This window comes from Callospermophilus lateralis, chromosome 3 (assembly GCF_048772815.1).
Source record: "Callospermophilus lateralis isolate mCalLat2 chromosome 3, mCalLat2.hap1, whole genome shotgun sequence".
In the NCBI taxonomy this organism is placed as follows: Eukaryota; Metazoa; Chordata; class Mammalia; order Rodentia; family Sciuridae; genus Callospermophilus; species Callospermophilus lateralis.
The window spans coordinates 164,253,354-164,267,685 of record NC_135307.1 but is presented as its reverse complement, the minus strand read 5'-3'; the positions used below and the strand labels follow the sequence as shown (position 1 = coordinate 164,267,685).

Sequence of the window (14,332 nt, the reverse complement as noted above, 5' to 3'; positions counted from 1 at the left end):
GAATCATACCTTAAGTAAGTATGTCTATAATTTCATGAGTCATTTGTCCATATATACAGAACAGGCCTTTAGAGAACAATCCACTCACTATTTTTCTTTTTCTTTTTTGTTTGGCAATTTTTTTTTGTTGTTTTTTGTTTTGTTTTGTTTTTATATTTTTTAAAATGTTTTATTTGTTTTAATTAGTTACACATGACAGTACAATGACTTTGATATCATACATTTGAATCAGATGGGATATAATTTCTCATTTTTCTGAGTGTACAGGTTGCAGAATCATATTGGTCATGCAGTCACATATATACACACAGCAATAATAATGTCTATTTTATTCTGCTGTCCTTCCTTTCCCCTCTTCCCCTCCCCTCCCCTCCCATCATTTCTCTCTACCCAATCGAATATGACACAATTCTTTTTTTTCTCACATCGTCATACATGTATTTTTATAACCATGAGGGTCTCCTTCCATCTTCGATGCAATTCCCTTTCCCCTCCTTTTCCCTCCCACCTCTCTTCCCTATCTGGAGGTAATTTTCTTCTCATGCTCTTCCTCCCTACCCCATTTTGAGTCACTCTCCTTATATCAGAGAAGATATCTAGCATTTGTTTTTTGGGGATTTTTCTTAATTGACATCTGACAAGTTTATTTGTGTCATAATATAAATATGTGATTCTCTTACATCAGTTTTTATCTTCGATGACATATGAAAGATCTAAAATCAAACTGGCTGTCTCTACAGCCACCTGTAGGCCACTAAGCTTAGCAGTCAAACAGTCCAGAGTCAGATTGCTAGCTGGGCCCACAGTTTCATGTGGAAGGCAGGATTGTGGTGCAAAAGGATGGCATGAGCTTCGTAAGAAAGACCAGCTGAGTTCTTCCTGGCTACTGTATAATCCACAACCACATCGTGAAAGTAAATCCGGCCAGTTGACAACAGAGGGACAATCTCCCTGAACTGACCAAAAGTGTCCATACTTCATATCAGTGACAATTTCACCTCCATCATGTTCTAAAGAGCCAGCAAGAGACTCAAGAGCACTGCAAAATGCTTCAGCAACTAGTTGAAGTTCTGCTTGAGTACACCCATCATCTGTGAGAATGCTTTCTGGTTCATTACGAGCCTAAAGAGTAATAAACCATTGAGAACACATACAGGGTGATTAATATAAAAATATTTCAGAAAAATAAGATACTTTGATCAAAGTCTTATTCATAAAGTTACTATGTACCTTCATTTACTACAAGATTGGACAACAATTCTAATGGGCTTGTGTGAGTCAGCTGGCCAGGCTTGGATCCCTTAACCTGATTGGTCATAGCAAAATTGTATACTCCCTGTCCTGATACTACAATAAATGTATAAGAATAACCCCACAAGCTTATTCTGAATGATTGCCTTAAAGTAATATATAAAAGTCAAGGCATATACATGTTTTACATTTGTTTTTCTGCACTCAGGAAAGTTCCTGAAGACTAATGTCCCAAATGAAGTACTTATCATATCATCAGAATGTTTGAGATTTGCTTAAAATGAGAATGCACATAATACTAAGACATCATTTTGGGAACGAACAATTTTCACATCAATTTTTCTTAAAAGGTAATAAGATTTAATCAGCTTTTTGGTTACACTATTCTGAAAATATTATTGTAGAAATTTCTTAAGACAGAAAAATAATAGTGAACTAACTGAATGATGATTTAAAAAGTCCATATATCCTTACTACTAAAAAACAGTGACCACTTCTTTTTTTGGAACATATTTCCCCCATATCCCCAGAATCTTAACAAGATACTTACTTCCTCCAAAACACTTTGTCCAGTTTACTCAGTTTCATTTGCGGATTAAATTATTGTCCACTCAGAATCACTAATTGGCATGGATTTTGTTTTTTAAATGTGCATTTTGATAACTTTTCATGAATTGGCTTTATCTTCAAATAGATTTTAAGTTACTAGGGGAAGTGTAGGGAAGGGCATGTCTGTAAGAAAAGTTTACTCTTTCCAACTCTAATCACTCACTGGAAGCTCTGCAGAACATCTCAGTGATTCTGGTTGATGCAGTCGATCAACTATCAATATCTGGAGACCACGTTGTTTTGGTTTAGGTGTCCCTCAAAAGTTCATGTGTGAAACAATGAAAGAAGGGCGAGAAGGTTGAAATGATTTGAGTTCTAGTTAGTGCATTAATTCACTGATATGAATTAATGGGGTGGTAACTGTAGGTAGGTAGGGTGTGGCTGAAGGATGTTGGTCACTGGGGGCTTGCCTTTGGGGTTTATATTTTGTCTCTGGTGAGTGAAGCTCTCTCTACTTCCTGACTGCCATGTCCTGAGCTGCCTTCCTCCAGGACAGGGAGTGTACAATTTTGCTAGGATCAATCAGCCAGCTGACTCACACAAGCCCTTCAAACACAGTGTTTGCCTTAATCTTGGGCCCAGAGCTACGATGCCAGCCGTCTAAGGATTTAGACCTCTGAAACCTTGAATGTCAAAATAAACATTTCCTCCTTTACCTTGTTCTTGTTGGATATTTTGGTCACAGCAATGAAAAAGCTGATTAAAAATAGGTATACCTTTTTGTATTCATCTTTAAATAAAGTAGGATAGGACTTATAAAATAATTATTCAGAACTATGTTACACTAAACTTATCTGTCAACTGTCAGGAAATGGAGTTTCCTAGGCCAATAAAAAATTCACGTAGTAGAATTAATACACACCATATAGAAACCAAAATAAAAACTATAATAAAATATAATATCTGAAATGCTTTAATAAATGAAATTAAGTTTTTTCCTTGATGCCCCAGAAGATACAGAAGTATTTTTGTGGAATCTCAGATCTTTAGCTGTTAACATTAATTAGTGTTGAATTTTGGTAGTTAAGATCTTTAATATTAGAAGTCTCCAAAATAGAATGCTAGTTTCAACATGTAGTCCATGTAAACAATACTCAAAGAATGGGGTAATTTGTTAAAGAATTAGATTTGCAATAAGCATTGCAATAAAGATCTTACTTCATATTTATAAGTGTTATTTTCCTCAAGGGTTCTCAAATATAATATCTAAGTTAGGCTACTGAATAATTAAGCACAAATGGTTTGAGGGTATTATGATTTGGCTTATCATCTCACAGAACACAAGTTGCTGAGAATTCGGTAATTTAAAAAGGGCTATTAATCTTACCTTGTATCTAATAAATGCAGCCAAATGAGTTTCCGTACATCCACCTCCCAACAAAGCCCATGGTTCCTTGATTGTTAACTGCAAGACGTGCAGTGCTGCTTGACATGTGAGCTAAAAAAGAATCAAATCTGAATCAGACACTCACACTAGATCCATGAAGAAATACAACCATGCTCTTAATATAACATACATCATGGACTAACAAGAGTCCAATTTCAATTGACAATGAAATCTGCTTGGTCAAGGTTGTAATGTGATGAATACATTTTAGGATAATAAAGATTTGAGATTAAAGAAAGTTACTTTAGCCAGAAGTCTGTTTTCATCAATATTTTTATTAGATCAATATACTGTTAGATCAATATTTTTTTTCATATATATTGAGCTCTTTAAATTAGGATTCATAAATATAGGGATTCAAAACATCTGGGTCAGCAAGACTGGTGGGTACTTAAAACATACAGACTTTGCTTCACCAAGGATATATCCTTGACAGTACATGAATCTTTATAAACTTGTGATTGATATCAGAGTTTATCACTTCCCTTAAAAGTTGCATGTGTATTGTTGGCAGAGAACAATACTCTAAGAGGTGGATGATAGGTATTGACTTAGGAACTCACTTTTGAAGTGAATTATTCATATATGTTCACATCAAAGAGTACACAATTCAAATTAATTTCTTAAGGAAAATAAATTCAGAGCTGGGGATGCAGCCCAATGGTAGAGTGCTCCCTCGATTCAATTCTCACCATCATATAAAAAAAAAAAAAAAAAAGAAAGAAAGAGAAAATTTCCTATCAATGACTTCTTAGATTTCTTGCAAATAGTAGAAATAAGGAATGGCAATCTGTGTTAAGTCTACCATAATACTGCAATTAAATTAGCTTACTTGTAACTTTTTTTTAATACATAGCACATATTTAACAACTGAGCTTCACAATCAGCCCCCCACTTCTGTCATTTTTGTTCTTGCTTTGTATACCCTGCTGAAGTTATGGAAGAGGGGAAAATTAAAAAGCATGGCTCACTAATGTGAAAAAAACTATTTGAGAACCTATTAACTATTTCATCCCTGCCTCAGCCCTTGGATATGAAATTCAAAGTTATTACTTACCTTCAGCTCATCCCAGGCAGTGTCATTTCTGTTGCAGAGAAGCAAGCTGCAGATAGTTGCTTCATTAGGAATAAGATGAAAAAAATGCTTGGAGCCAAATTTTGCAGTGCACAATTCTTTCACAATTCCATAACTACTAGGAGATATGGAGCCTATGGAACCAATAGGTTGTGTTCCTGTATTTTTTTAAAGAATAGAAAACAAAATGTCTAAGCAAAGGTAGAGCAAATAACCATTTAAAATTAATAAATGTAAATAAATTAACTCTTATTCCTAGCCAATATAAAAATTCCACAAAAGCTTATCATTTAAAATATTAAATTTGAGATAAAGTAATAAAATGCATCTTCTTAAACCTCTGAAATTAGTAATCTATTCAAATGACATGCAAATAAAGCAAAGGTTCTTTTGGTTTATTCACTTCTTTGAACATTTGTTAGAATTTATTTTGTGCTCTTGCCAGAGACAGGCAGACAAAATTTTGCATACATTTTTAAAAGCCCAAGAACCTTGAAACCCCATTCAGAGATCACCAAAGGGAGAGAGAAGGGAAATTGCATTGAAATGGAAGGAGACCCTCATTGTTATACAAAATTACATATAAGAGGAAGTGAGGGAAAAGGGGAAAAAAACCAAGGGAGAGAAATGAATTACAGTAGATGGGGTAGAGAGAGAAGATGGAAGGGGAAGGAAGGGGAGGGGGGATAGTAGAGGATAGGAAAGGCAACAGAATACAACAGACACTAGTATGGCAATATGTAAAAATGTGGATGTGTAACCAATGTGATTCTGCAAGCTGTATATGGGGTAAAAATGGGAGTTCATAACCCACTTGAATCAAATGTATGAAATATGATGTCAAGAACTATGTAATGTTTTGAACAACTAATAATAATAATAATAAAAACCTCACTCATCTGGAATAAGAGTGATGTGAATGTTTTTTTAAAGGCATTACCTCTCAATTTTAAATGAATTAAACTATCCAAATAGTTCTGAAATTGAATTCTTTTGGGTATCTATTTAGGGAACATATAGGATTTGTATTTTGGCATAGTTACTATTTTTATGTAAATAGCTCCTTAAATTATGCTAAAATGTAACTTATTTCAATTTGTTGTTCTTAAGTGTTTTATCCTTCCAACTGCATAGGCAATCAGTAAAATTTTACAAATTGCAAATAGAAATAAGGTTATTAAGGGAGAAGTATGTACTGAATGTTTGCAAAATCTCCAGATGTAATTAAATTTATATAAAAAAACTAGACCAAGCTTCTATAAAAAATAAAAATTCCAGTTTAACATTTGAATATTATACTGAACCCTGAGCAATTTACCCCCTTGGGTCAACTTTCTTAAACTGATGGTATTAAATGTTTAAAGCCATGATTTAGGTACATGTGAGTTAAAAAACAACAGTGAACTAGTGTGGAAACTGAGTCTCCATTTAAAATATTGTGGAAATATGGGAAAATGTCCCATACTTTAAACACTGAATAAGCCAGAATAGCCCACATTCATAAGCTGTAAACTGCCAGATCATGGACAGTTGGTAGATACTTAAGGATATGAGTCTGACCTACAACATCAGCAATGAGTTCCAAAGAATTATTTCCATTTATTCTCAATAATTTTTCACTTTGATGATCATTTGACAGTTTTACAAAGGTAAATAACAGAGATATATTTAATGCTTGGCATACATACTGCTTTTTGACTATCTGTAACAAGACTACAGTGAACTTTAACAATGCTTTAGTAACTTAAAAATTGCAGACTGGGCACAGTGGTGCACACCTGTAGTCCCAGCTATATGAGAGGCTGAGTTGGATTACTTGAGCCCAGGGGTTTGAGATGAGCAATGGGGAACACAGTAAGACCTCCACTCCAAAAAGAATTGCAATCAATGCAGAACTAAATGATTGTCTGATAGGATGTCAATGCAATACTGAAACAAGTGGCATGAATCAGGAGCTCTTCAGCTTATTTTTCTTTGGCTCTAACAGGTGAATATAAACCTTGTACACTAGTGCTTTTAATTTGATCAATTTGTGAGATTCAATGACTCTTCTGCCCACTATAATTCTTTACCTAATTGGTGGTAACATATATTACCACCAGTTCAGCAAACATTCTGGAGCACCTGCTATGGACTAGGCCTGCTATAGTGTTCAGAGTAAATGACCTTGGTTCTCAAGAGCTCAGCTGGAAATATTGATACTTAAAGATAAAACATACATGTGTGTGTACACACATGCACCCTTCCTACACCCAGTTTGGAACAACTATTTGGGCAGAAGTACAGAAATCTATTGGCATTATAATAAAAGTGAAGAAAAGGTGGTATCCCAGTTATAAAATTACCTTCTGAGTGTAACGATTTAAAAGCTTTGCAAGTTTAAGTAGCATAAAAATTTGGGGTAAAGTATGAAAGACCTTATGATGATGTCAAATTTCTCAATTATCTGTAGAATATTGGGGGGTTAGATTATGAACGACTCTGCAGTATACTTTTGGGTTGAAAATACACAGAAAATGGCCACAGCAGCTCCATGTTTATTAAGTGAACAACAGGGGATCTTTTCCAGAAACAACCTTTGCTGTCAGAAATGATACCCACAACATGCTGTGAGGTTGGCAGCTTCTACAATTTTTCAAGATGTTAACAGTGTCACAAACCAATAAACTCTCTGTTCAAACAAATGATTTATTAACTCTAAGGGGCGAAAGTCAAAGAGTGCTTTTTACCTGTCACTTTGCTCAGGGGTTCCATCAAAGCCACTCCAACTCTGTCTATGGCAATAATGTGATGTATACTGAGGAACTGTTTCAAAGATGGGTGTATAACCTTTTGGCACAGGACAAGATCTACGTGGTCACTAATAAGTTGCCTTCCTAGGTTAAGCAACTGGTCCAGGGCTGCATTTTCAAGAGACATCCTGTAACTGACCACCAGGGTTCCCTCTCCAGTGTCAGAAAAGTCTCCAGATAAAGATGTACAAAAGAGTGCCACCTTAAGGGCACTTGATTTTTTGATAGGTAACATCCTCATTAATTGAACTTCAGACATTTCAATAAGTATTCCAGGTAATACAGTAGAATCTGTAACTTTCTGACCTTTTAATGGTACAATTATACTCTTTCCTAAAATGATATGTTCTTCTGTGTTTTCTGGAATTGTAAGCAAGAAGGCTCTCAGGATCAAAGCACTGATGTGATCTACTTCCTTTCTGATGAGCATGCAGGCAGGCTTACTCCTTAAAATACTGCGCACCAAACAAAGGAGGATCTGAGTACTACTAAAGTCAACTGGGATTCGACAACCACAGGCCTCTGACTTGAGATAATTGGTGCAGAGACTCAAAAGATGTTTATTTAATTTAATGAAAGTGGTGGGTGTCAAATCTGTTTTTTGGGCATTTTCAATCAGGTTGCAGCAAAGAATGGCTGTAAATAAGCCACAGTCACTGAAGCAGGACACATGATTCTGCACAGAAGTTGTCAGGATCTTTAATGTGGGATGGGTGACTGACAGGTTACTGAGCAGGGCTGAGGACTGTGATGTTGTGCACACATAACCTCCCAGGCCGTTGTGCAGCTGCTTCAGCCTACCTGAAGGGCCGTAGCATGATGTTAAGACTCCTTTTAGGACAGAGAGTGTGGCTCTGACTGTATCACTTGTAAGTGGTTCACTTTTACACAATGAGGGTTTCTTAGCTTCTAAACGAGACATATTACTTCAGTTGTAACTTGCAATGACAGTTTTTATTTTATTAACCATATTTTTCTATTTACTGCATTGTCATGTGTATTAACATTAAAAAATATATTCTTTAGAAATGAAGGTCTGAATATGCAGCAATATGGCTATTAAATAGTTTTGTTTCCGAAGATTATCAGAATATGATTTAGTGACATATCATAAACTGCAAACATTTATTTCAATTCATTCTTCAATACTCTTTTGTTTGCCTACAGACTGAGATTTTACGGACTGTTTTGCAGCCCTTTGTATAAAGTATGTTCCAAGGTGGACACCTATGAAAGACACCCCAGCTACAAGAAGCCAGTTCTTTCTAATCCAACTGGTGCTTTTCATTTCTTCTTTTGATATCAAGCTCTGATTCAAAGCTGCTTCTTTCTGTAAGAAATAAAAATACAACATTTTAGAGAAATAATTCTACATTTTATAGACTGCAATTTAATAATTTATTTTAATGCTCTCCTCCATTTATATATATAAAGGAACTCAAACTGTCACAAGCCTCCAGAATATGAGAGAGTAAACCAACTAAGACTTAATATTTCTTTATTGTTCAATGAATCTCTCCCATAAGAAAAAGTACTTTGGGCTGGGGTTGTGGCTCAGTGGTAGAGTGCTTGCCTAGCATGTGCGAGGCCCTGGGTTTGATCTGCAGCACCACATAAAAATAATAAATAAAGATACTGTGTCCAACTAAAAAATAAATTAAGAAAAAAGTACTTACATTTCATTGACTTGGGAACTATACAGCTAGGAAGGCTAGAGTACATAATTTGAATAGGGCACACTTTTAGAGAGACATGTACTATTATAAAACCAGGAATCTGGTTTCTGAGTCTTAGTGTCAAATATTTTTTAATCTTTTACAGGAAGTTAACATTATGTTTTTATAACTTTTCTCTGCTTTGGGGTCTGAAAAAAATGAATTTATATCAAATTGTGCTTGTAAATAATTATGAAAACAAGATAAGTGTTGTACTAATACATAATGTACATTTAGCTGAACCAATCTGTACAACAGACTATATCAATGTACATATCATATCTTAAATATTGGCTAAAATCAGAGCTGATTTTTAAAAAATATCTGTATCTTTAGTTGTAGTTGGACACAATACCATTATTTTATTTATTTTTATGTGGTGCTGAGGATCGAACCCAGAGCCTTGCACATGCTATGCGAGTGCTCTACTGAGCCACAACCCCAGCCCCCAGAGCTGATTTTTTTTTTATAGATACACTCTACCAATCACTGATTTTCAGTTTTTGATGTTCTAACCAACTAATTATTACCAAAATGCTGGCTAATGACAATAAATACAAAAACTAAGGAACAGGCACAGTAACAAAGAGAAAAGTAGGATCTGATTTACAACTACCTCAAAAAGTCTACATACCATAAAGTGTTATATACAAAGTGGACAAGAAGAAATACAGTAATAGATGCCCTAAGAAGGTGATAAATAGTGTACTTGAGAGATAAAATCCTGACACCTTAATCACAATGTGTGAAAACAACAAAAATCACAGATCACAAGCCTTAACCTTTTGAGGACTGGTGTTTTGAAGATTTAGACTATAATTAGTTACTTTCCAAAATATACAAAATATGCAGCTTTGTGAAGAGTATTCACCATTAATAAAACTAACTACTCATCCCAAAGTATTTCTTAAGGTAGATTATGGCACAGTATGGTGATATAGACCAAAATGGTGATCTGAGGACATGCAAAGAGGTGAGGAGAAGAGGGAATGTTATGCAAACTGCTATTTTGGTTACTGCTCTCAATTTAGTTAAAGGGCTGTAACCATGGCAACGGGGCTCAAATAAAGAAGGCAACTATTGCCAGCTTTATTCCTAACCTAAAGGAACTTAAAAAAAAAAAAATAGCCTGAGGAAGGAAAAAAACAAAAACAAAAATTTTGTATTTTATGCCAGGAACAGTCAAGATATCAAAGTATAATTTCAGATTCAGTAAAATCTGAGAAACATACTTAATGAAACCTTAGGTATATATGGTAATTTGCACGTTTTAAAATTTATACATATATAAACAATAATACAAACTTTGATTAATAAAATAATTTTTCTAGTTAGAAAAGCTTTTCAATGTATAACAACACATTATTTTTCAAAGTAGAATGCCACATTGGCAACTTTAACAGTCCTAAGGTAACGCGACCAGTAATCACGTCTTATGGCGGCTAGTATCTGTACAAACTGAAAAGGGAAGAAATCACTGAAAGTGTTGGTGACACCCAAATCATTTTGAAGAGGTAAAAACTTACTTATTCATGGTCACTCGTTTAGACCTCAACAAATTAACGTATAAGAAAAAGAAATGAAACAAAATATTGGGGCTGGTTTGGAGAATATGTTTGGAGGTGTCAGTTCAGCCCTATTAAAACTTTTTTTTGGGTGACACTGGGGACTGAAACCATGGTCATTCTATCACTGAGCTACATCCCCGCCTTTTTTATTTTGAGACAGGGTCTTACTAAATTGCTGAGGCTGGCCTCAAACTTGAGATCCTCCCGTCTCAACCACGTGAACAGCTGGGATTACAGGTATGTACCATCATGCCTGGCTAAGAATCTCTTATGTGACTCATAATTCTAAATTACCATCAGAGGCATGGTTCTGATTGTTCCTAAATGCACAGGGCTGGCAGATGATTTTTTTAATTGTTTTTCAACAATGGCTACTTAGCTAAAATAACAGTAAAACTTACATGACTGCTTCCCAAATTAAGAGATAATATACCATATATAATATACCCAATATGATTTAAAGAAGTAAAAACAGGTAAAAAGTTTCTCCTAAAAGGATTTAGGGTTCTTTAGAAAAATGGCTGATTTTAGGTATGAAGCAAGAAATGCACAAATTGAGCTACTACAAGTTTTCTGTCAAAAACTAAGGATGTTATCAAAGACTCCCTGGGTTATATCAAAAGGTCACAGGGAAAAATAAGTTGTAGGAGTCAACTTGGACAGAATCCAAGATGGGACAATTTGAGCACTAAACAAAATGGTGGCTGTAATGGATTGAGATAAGTGAAATATATGTAAACTCACAAATTCACACTGACATCAAAAACAAAATACTAAGCTACTAGAGCACTAACTCATTATTTTAAAACCCAATAAAGGGAAAAAGAGCATTTATTTTTGTCTTTTCTGTATAAATGTATTTTGAGGTAACCAAATAGTTGAGAGGAAGTTGTTTTACCTAATAAATTACAGAAGGAATGATAAAAAATTTGATACTCCCAATGAAATAATGAATTATGTCATCACACTGGCTGGTTAATTAAATCCAGGAATCACAGGCAGCCTGCTGCCTGTTTTTGTAAATAAAGTTTTATTAGAATGCAAATAAGGCTTATCACACATTGTATATAAATTATTTTATATGCTACAACAGAAAGTTGAATGGTTGGAACAGAGATTATATGGTTTGCAAGGCAAACTATTTGTTACTTTTATAGAAAAGTATATCAATTCCAAGATTAGTGCAGTGATCACCAAGAGATGTTAATAATTTATTAAGTAAGGGACTAATGAAGAACTTTATAATGGAGAGATTAGACTGATAACTTACTTATTAATGTTAGCAATGTCAAAATTGGACCAGACGTTATATGTGAAACAACATTAATACCTAGGAGATATATCCTATCCACGGAGTCTTCTTATTTTTAAAAAATTAGGCCAATTTCAAGTAAACCTTTTGATTTAGCTTCCAGATTACAGAAAATCAGGGGAGAGAGGAATTCGTTAAATGACAAAACAAACAAAAAAACGTGCAACTGACCAAATTCAGAATGTTTTTAAAAAAGTAGACCAGCAGGGGATATTTAATAGTTTTGAAAGAGATATTATTTATCAAATGCAGTATATGTGGATTTTGTTTGGATATGAATTCCAATATATTTTTAAAGACAAATACATAAATATAAACATGGCTCTGGGTATCAAGTTAAAGTAAGGAATCACTGACAATTTTCTCAGTGTGATAATGCAAATGTGGTTGTATGTTTATACATGTGTTTGCTATTACTGTTGAAGGATGTATACTGAAGAGCTACACAGTGGTGCTTGGGAGTTGCTATAAAATATTTTAGCAATTAAAAAAACTGAAAGGATGAAGAAAAGATTGGCAAAATGCAGGAAAGTGTCAGAGATGGGTGATGGCCACTTGAGGGTTCAGTATTCTATCGTTTATTTTTAGGTCTGTTTATAATTTTCTATAATAAAAGTAAAAATAAAAAGGGAAAAAATATAGTATATTCTTTTGATGTACTTCAAAAACTATTTGGAATCAAGTGTTTAATCCACTCTAAAATCTGGTTCTAACTTTTGCTTACCCAAAGCCTGTTTAAATATCTGTTTCCATTTGCCTGACCAGTGGTAATCACTTCTAAGACTATCTTAACCATTGCTGCATTGACATTTAAAGCTTTTACTGTATTTGCCTAATCTTTTAAAGGAGATAACTTCTTTTTTCAACTTTATTTTTCCTCCAAGAATACCTTAACTCATATTCCTCATATTTCTTTTTGCACAAGGAAATCCCCCTCGCAATGTTTGACTATACCTGTCCCTTATGCTCTTATGATGTGAGTTACAGGGAAAAACATCAACTACAACATACACACACTATCATCTTCTCATGACCTTATACATAAAAATGAAGCATCTAATAAATGCTGTAACTCTCTGCTCATATCCTTTAAAATTCCTCCTACAAAAAGAAAATTTTACAAGGAATATCTGGGGGTTATTCTTTTAAGTTCACTTTTTATATTAAATAAGTATCTAATATTTTAAACCACACTTTGCCATTTTTCCTTATGAATATTTAAAAATAAAATCTTGATTTAATATAATGTTGCAACCAGTAATTATATCATAGTCTTATCACAAGTCAAAATTTCACACCTTTTATAAATTAAGAAAACTGGATCAAGGTTCTGCTTGTATTGAGCAGCAAAACCTTAAAATGACCTACCTTATGCCAAAATTTAAAGAATGATCCCTACCTCAAAATCCAAAAAGTGTATTAAAATGGAAAATATTTTACAATTATAGGGTCACATTATATGGAACCCTTAAGGCCAGATGAGTTTCACAGTTCAGAATTTCTTGGATTTTTATGAATATAATGTTGTATAAACATCTATAATCAAAAAGTTAGTACATATCCATAGTCAATGACTATGATGTAGTACAACACTCATAATCAAACATAACATTTCTGCAGTGAAATTAAAAATTTCATTTTAAATGAGATAAACACTATAAATTACCTGATGTCAATTAAGATCAAGTTTTATGATCAAACAAGTTAGGACAGACATTTTGGTTTTTAGAACTACTTGGATTTTGGAATTATGAATGAGGGACTATAGCTCTGAATTAATTAACTACATTCTTTTAATTTTAGTGACTCTCAAAAGGAACAAATTATTTTAAAGCTAAAATAATAGATGCTAAGGAATGAAACAACTCATTTTATCTGTCTTGGAAAAAAGAAGAATGTGGGTCATGATAAAAGCAACAGCTCACTTGTGAATTTGGCTTTTTTCTTGCCAGTGCTCTATAAAATCAAGTTTCCCACATTGGAACATTCAGTTTGGTTGACCAGATTTAAAGGAAACTTACCTGCAAGTAGCAAGCCCACTATTTCCCTTGGATTTGGCTCTTTGGTGGACTTGTGAGTGCTAAACTATCGGGCTCAGGAATGTTGTCCGTATTCGGTACATGGAAGACAGGGCTGCTTTTGATTTTGTGCCACCCCAAATGTATGAGCCCGATTAAAGGTACCATAACAATCAGAACTTTGTAGTCTCTCAAGAAGTTCTGAAAGGTCATAGTCCTTTGGCATCAGTGTACCTAGGAAAAGATTACAAAACAGACTCCCTCAAATCGAATCTACAAACCACTACAAGCACTACATAGCACACCAATAAGAGATGACTTAAACAATTTTAGTTATAATATGTAAAAGAGATAAATTGTAGACACAAAGGGATATCAGGAACTCAGGCTGGGGAGACATACAAAGCAATTCTTAACTTTTAATCAATGACATTATCAGCCGAGAAAGATACATACACCTTTTAATTTAATTAATTTTTGATCCATTGGGGATCAAACCCAACATTGCGCTGTAGGGCAAGTGGTATAACACTCAGCTCTCTCTTGACTCTTATTTTTGTTTTTCATAATTATGTTCAGTCACAATTTGAATAGAATAATCAAAT

At 34.1% G+C, this 14,332-nt stretch overlaps 2 protein-coding genes across 2 annotated transcripts; both read right to left on the bottom strand.

Moving 5' to 3' along the window:
- Nucleotides 1–380: 380 nt before the first annotated feature.
- On the bottom strand, nt 381–8,036 carry Mkks (MKKS centrosomal shuttling protein). Its single transcript, XM_076851514.2, has 4 exons — nt 7,052–8,036; nt 4,305–4,480; nt 3,188–3,298; nt 381–1,122 (listed from the first exon to the last, which is right to left on the bottom strand). The coding sequence occupies exons 1-4, from the start codon at nt 8,034–8,036 to the stop codon at nt 682–684; spliced, it is 1,713 nt and encodes a 570-aa protein (XP_076707629.1). The 3' UTR covers nt 381–681.
- Nucleotides 8,037–13,730: 5,694 nt separating this feature from the next.
- On the bottom strand, nt 13,731–13,940 carry LOC143395696 (uncharacterized). The gene has a single exon (XM_076851515.2). The coding sequence runs from the start codon at nt 13,938–13,940 to the stop codon at nt 13,749–13,751; it is 192 nt and encodes a 63-aa protein (XP_076707630.1). The 3' UTR covers nt 13,731–13,748.
- Between the last annotated feature and the right edge of the window lie 392 nt (nt 13,941–14,332).

Bases quoted from the DNA above. Each gene is read 5' to 3' on its own strand.
- Mkks (XM_076851514.2), bottom strand. From the start codon at position 8,036: ATGTCTCGTTTAGAAGCTAAGAAACCCTCATTGTGTAAAAGTGAACCA. The intron at 4,481-7,051 runs GTAAAAAGCACT...AAAAAAATACAG, and splicing joins ACCCCTGAGCAAAGTGACAG to GAACACAACCTATTGGTTCC. The intron at 3,299-4,304 runs GTAAGTAATAAC...ATTCTTTTTTAG, and splicing joins CTGCCTGGGATGAGCTGAAG to CTCACATGTCAAGCAGCACT.
- LOC143395696 (XM_076851515.2), bottom strand. From the start codon at position 13,940: ATGACCTTTCAGAACTTCTTGAGAGACTACAAAGTTCTGATTGTTATG.